This window comes from Triticum aestivum, chromosome 6D, assembly GCF_018294505.1.
Source record: "Triticum aestivum cultivar Chinese Spring chromosome 6D, IWGSC CS RefSeq v2.1, whole genome shotgun sequence".
In the NCBI taxonomy this organism is placed as follows: domain Eukaryota; kingdom Viridiplantae; phylum Streptophyta; class Magnoliopsida; order Poales; family Poaceae; genus Triticum; species Triticum aestivum.
In genome coordinates, this window is record NC_057811.1 from 26,388,409 (window position 1) to 26,394,120 (window position 5,712).

General features: G+C 45.1%; 1 protein-coding gene across 1 annotated transcript in view; it reads left to right on the top strand.

Moving 5' to 3' along the window:
- Window positions 1–4,951: 4,951 nt before the first annotated feature.
- LOC123140881 (uncharacterized) overlaps window positions 4,952–5,712 on the top strand; it is a 6,030-nt gene continuing 5,269 nt past the window's right edge. Inside the window, exon 1 of the mRNA XM_044560144.1 lies at window positions 4,952–5,061. Coding sequence (XP_044416079.1) covers window positions 4,955–5,061 — 107 coding nt within the window. The 5' untranslated portion in view covers window positions 4,952–4,954. The remainder of the gene's footprint in view (window positions 5,062–5,712) is intronic.

Sequence of the window (5,712 nt, forward strand, 5' to 3'; positions counted from 1 at the left end):
CAAAGGTGACTCGAACCTGCGACCTCCTGCATCGAGGCTCAACGCGCTGGCTACGTACATCTTTCTCTACCTTTTCATCCATCTAGTTTCCTTTTTTTTCCTTCTTCCTAGTTCAATGAAAATTTGAAATTTTTTGTGAACCTTTTAGCAAAACCAATGAACTTTTTCTTAATTTTGATGAACTTTTTTCAAATTCGATGAACTTTTTTCAAAATCAATGAACTTTTTTCAAATTTGACGAATTAATTTTTCAAATTCAGTTAAGTCTTTTTCAAAATCGGTGAACTTTTTTCAAAGTCGATGAACTTTTTTTAGGAATAGGTCAACTTTTTTCAAATTCGATGAACTTTTATAAAATTTGATGAAATTTTTTCAAATTCGGTGAACTTTTTTCAAATTTTGATGAACTATTTTTCAAATTCAAAGAACTTTTAAAAAACTGATGAACTTCTTTTCAAACGTTCAACTTTTTTTTCAAATTCGTGAACTTTTTTTTAAGTTTGAGAACTTTTTTCAAATCCATCAACATTTTTGAATTCACGAATTTTTTATATATAAATATTTTTTAAAATTATACAGCGTCAGTGGTGGCAGTGTGGCGCCGAAGGCAACTTCATCTCCCCGAGATCGCGAAGCAACTTGGAGTGACTGGATGCAGCCTACGGTATCGGTGGCGTACGTGACCTTGGTGGTCTGGCGTGCAAGTCGGCGCGGGCATGACGTGGGTCATCGCCGGCAGCGGCGTGCAGTTCCTCTGGGTGGTATGACCCGATGCGACTGCCGGACAGGTTCGATCGAGGCAGACATGCGCGAGCGTGGGGTTGTAGGGAGTCGGCGCCGCGGGAGGACGTGCTCCGGTCGCCGGTCGCCGGTGCCCACGTGCTCGTCCTCATCCGCAGTTCGTGGAGATGGTGCTGCGGACGCCGCAGCTGTTCGTGGCGCAAATGGTGCGGTTGGCGGAGGCATGTTCCTTGAACAATCTTCCTGGTCACCACCGACATGTATTCCCATAGTGTGATTAGTTCATTGGTTTTTTCTGCTCGTTGCTCCTTACTAGTCAAGTTTCGTTTCAATTTTCATATTTGGGTTCGTCTGTGATGAGTTCCGGGGTCGCACGCACCGAATGGTCTTATGCAACACATGCACGACGGTGGAGCGTGCCGAAGCAAAGTTAGAGCTCGAGGGAGAGAAGAATATGACGTGTGGACCCCTATCGCCAGCAAGAGTATACAGTGATCCCGGCCAGGATTCTCATTATTCCAACGCGCCAAACTGGACTAAACTGGTCAAAATAAGACTGGGATTACGGAATACAGGGTATCAATTTGAGGGATCTGAAGGTTGAGGTTGAATTCCGACGAGGCCTATGAATTCAAGGTTTAATGCAGACTTCACTCTCCTTTCTGCGAGCACGTTCTCAGTGGGGCAGAAGGCGCGGAAGGAAGGGACAAGCCGCCCACGCCGTCGCCTCTCCCTCTCTCTGATATCTGCGCCGAAACCAGAATGAAATAGTCCCACACATCAACGTGTGGGACCAGAAGCCAACGCAGCCTACCAGTCACAGTATGCGGGGCGGGTGTGTATGCACGGGGCGGGTGCGTACGCATGAGCCCATCTTGTCTCCTCTGTACAACCACAGACAACAGACGAAAACAAAAATAAGCCCATCCACTGAACTGTTGGATCAGAAGCCAATGCGGCCCACCTGTCATAGTGGGCGGGGTGTATGAGTGTGTGTTGTGTGGGTACGCATGAGTTCATCTCTCTCTTTCCTATATCTAATTAACAAGCGCGACGAGGGAATAGAAAACATAGCGCCAAGCGAGCGAATCGCGCGACGTGCACGAGACACATAAGGAGAGGGTGCTCGCGCACCCCAAAATGACCGACCCAGCAAATCACGGGGGAGGCTGAGCCCACAGGTCAATGACCCTCCGAAACTACCGCGAGGTGAAAACTAGACACAAAGATCCAATGCCCCGGAACACAGAGAAGACCGTTTTGACCACCATCCGATGGCTGAGAAGGCAGAAAATCGAGGGAGCCTCCTGGAGCTAAGTTGGCTAGCAACCTTATAATTTAGAATTGGCAGGTTGCTATGTATTAATTTTAATTTTATCGAGTGTGCGGTCTGCCTTTCCCCTTTCGTGGTTATATATTTGAAAAGATTGCAACATTATATGGTAGTAGTACTCCTTTTACATCTTCTTGTACTAAATAGCCAAGTAGAGCTATTGATAGGCTCAAACATATCAGAATACAATGAAAAGCACAAACATACATAAGTAACTGGAAAGCGACAACATTAATTACCTTCGATCCTTGGCTTCCTTGTTTTATAGTAGTTTGGCACCGATCCCTCTATCCGAATAACAGTGACAATGCTAATGTCAACCACAACTTATAATCCCTAAATATCAATTATAGATTACAATATTTTCTCGACTATTTTCATATCCAACACAAATAGTTAATGCATTTTTTGTGCTTTTGGAGCACTAAATACCACACACTGTTTCCATCTTTGAGACTTGATGATCATGGCTTTTTCAACGAAAGAATAGCGTGTCGGTTCTTCGCTAATAGGGCGCTATAGCTTACACGGAGAGCCCACACTAAAGTTTCGCACGGCATAGCTTGTAGCGCGTTGTTTTTTTGGGCAGCCCATTAGCCCAAGGCACAAGCCTGACCTAGCCCAAATAGGTATAATACCCAATCCTCCACCCGACCAAGCGCTCCTGCACGGCGGCGGCGGCGGCTTCTTCCTCGTGCTAAGCCCCTCTTCTTCTATTCCTCATTGGTCTTCCCCTGTTCTCCGCCGGTCTTCCCCCATTCGCGGCGGCATGATGTCGCAACCCGTTGTGGCACCGACAAGCGAGGCACCAGGCAAGTTCTTTGGTCTCGCAGATTCGTGATGTATGTGTTGGGTAATGATGTTTGCTAGATGTTAGTTTCCGACTGTGTTGCAAGTTATCCATCTTAACTCCTAGCACCCGATTGATTGTCACTTTGATAAATAGCAATCTACATGGAGTACTTCCATGGACGGCAAGGAGAGGTTATTCTTTAGGAATGGAAATCCTGGTGACACTTGATTCTAAATTAGTATATTTTTGCTATGTTGTTGCCTCATGGGCTGTTGATGTTAGGCTACATTAAAGCTTTTTTAGTACTTTATTATTGAACTATATCCTTTATTGTTGCTAAAGTCCTTTAATTTTAGGCCATACCTGGCATTCTTTTAAAACACATTTGTAAATAGAGTGAATTGAAGAAAACCACCACATTGACACCTAGGTTTGCAGAAAACACCACTTTACGGATTTGTGACAAAAATCGCTCATTCTTAGCCTAATCTTTTGCCAAAAAAAACATTGATCAGTCGCTTCGAGCATTTTAACCGTGATTATGGCATGTGGATCCCACATTTGATGATGTGGCGTAACAGTTCACAGTAGACAATGTTGGACATTGTTAGATGAGGGATTTTCTAGATTTACAAAATAGTCCCTGAAATTTTAGAGAGACACCCTTCAGTCAATAAATAAAAAGCAATCAGCTCCACAAATAGATTTGGGCTGCCGAAGCAACCGATTAGAGAAGCAGCACGACGACAATGGTTCTCGTCGCCGGGAACAGGAGTGGAGGGCACAGGCACAGGCACGCGGCTGTTGTGGCAGCCGGCGGCGGAGCTGGCCGGGCCGGTGGGCTGCGCCTCGTCCGTCAGCCTACGGGCGCGAAAGGTCCGTCGTCCTCGTCCTCAGTCATCAGACCATCATCCTCATCCTATGGTAGAACCACCAGAGGAAGCCGCACGCCGTCTAGCCGCAAAGTTCATCAGATCCAGCGCCTCTAGTGCCAAAGGTCACCGGATCCAGGACGCGCGGGGCCACGGTGGATCCATGGTCGCGCGGTTAGGATCCGCCATGACCAGCACGTCGTTCTTGACGCCGGTGAGGTCTGCTCACGTGGCCGCCATGACGCGGGACGGGATGGGCACGAGGGAACCGCGAGGAGGGAGGATGGAGAAGGGGAGGCACGGCCACCGCCGGCCCCAAGTTCGCCCCTGCTACGCAAGGCCGACTCGGGAAAGAGAGAGAGGAGGGAGGAGGAGAAGTGGAGGCGCGGCCGGCCGACCGAGATGCGCGCCGCCAGCTCGAGGCAAGCAAGAAGAGGGAGGATGGAGAAGGGGAGGCGCGGCCGCTGCTGCTCACGCCCGGGCCGGCACGGGCGGCAGGGTCGCACGGCTTGGGGCCGGTCGGCGCTGGTCTAGGTGGTTAACGCTTTTAAGGCAATTTTTTTCGAGAGGGGTGGTGTTTTTTCCAAAAAGACCCCTTTAGCGTTGTTTATTGTGTACTCTTACCGACATAAGTAAAGGGTGAGCTCCATATGTCATAATCATCATCAAATGAGCCAAACCCGCCAACTATTGTTTTTTGCAAAAGATTAGGCCGAGAATCAGTGGTTTCTGGCAGAAATTCATAAACCGGTGTTTTCTGCAAACCCAGACGCCAATATGGTGGTTTTCTGCAATTCACTCTTTGTAAATAGCGTGCTATAGCGTGTATACCATTTGGAGGAGCCCGCTCCTATTTCTCTTAGCATGCTTTTTTTTATGAAAGGCACAATCATTTATTCTTACCACTGAAGGCATAGTGCTCTCTCCCACAAACAAATTCATCGTAGAACTTGAGGCCCCCGCACAGATTCTTCTCCACCTTTAACTTGTATCTCTGGTAGTAAAATAAAATATCAGAAAATATGTAGCTTGGAACACAACATCAGCTCACAGATGCTTCTCTGGGAAGTTGTATAGGTAAGTAAGGCATGTACAAGTATCTGCAAAATAGAATGTTGCAGGAGGATTACATATATAAGGTAAGATGATTTACATGGATGTTAAACAACACATTATATTTCTAATGCACTGTCATCTCATTTTTCAGATGATGATATGAAGTTTGTCATTGGTTCCGTATCTCCGTTTGCCTGTACAAGTCTGGGGGGTGGTGTGATCAGACTTAAGACTACCACGGTGCCTGTTCTCGCCTTTTTTAGAAGGTAAACAAGTACCTTGGTTATGCTTTCAAATGATATCTTTTGACATCATTCTTATTATTGATTTAGTATAATGTTTTCATTGTTGTGTCTTTAGAGAAGTAGTAGATTTTGTTATGATAACAGACAACCCTATACATATAAAAATGGTTGGTGTTTTGGCTTACCAAATTGGTGTTTTGCACTAATGTAGGTTTATTTTGATGAGTTAGGACAAATGTCAATTTCGGCTGATAAAGTGATATTTAAACCACGATGAACATTAAGTTTGTGTCAACCAATTTTAAACTTTTGAATTTATTACTACATGGCTTCTAGTTCCGGTCTTCTTTGGAGATGGCCTATTATTAGCTGCAAGTCGTATTAAAGTGATGATGCTTTTTAGAACAATTAGTTCATGTACAATACGTGATATGTCATATAAAAATGGTCTTAATCAATGTTTCCTCAAAATTCCTCGGTGCAAAAACCAGTAATGTGATGTTTAAATAGGGATTTTTTTTCCTTAGGCACCATTTTCCTTAGATATCCCATTTTCCATGTTGCTTTGAATTACTTGAAATAGTTCGAGCTATTAGAATACATACACACATATAATATGATTTACAACCAAATTAATTCGAACATCATGGATTGTGTAACTCAGATGACATT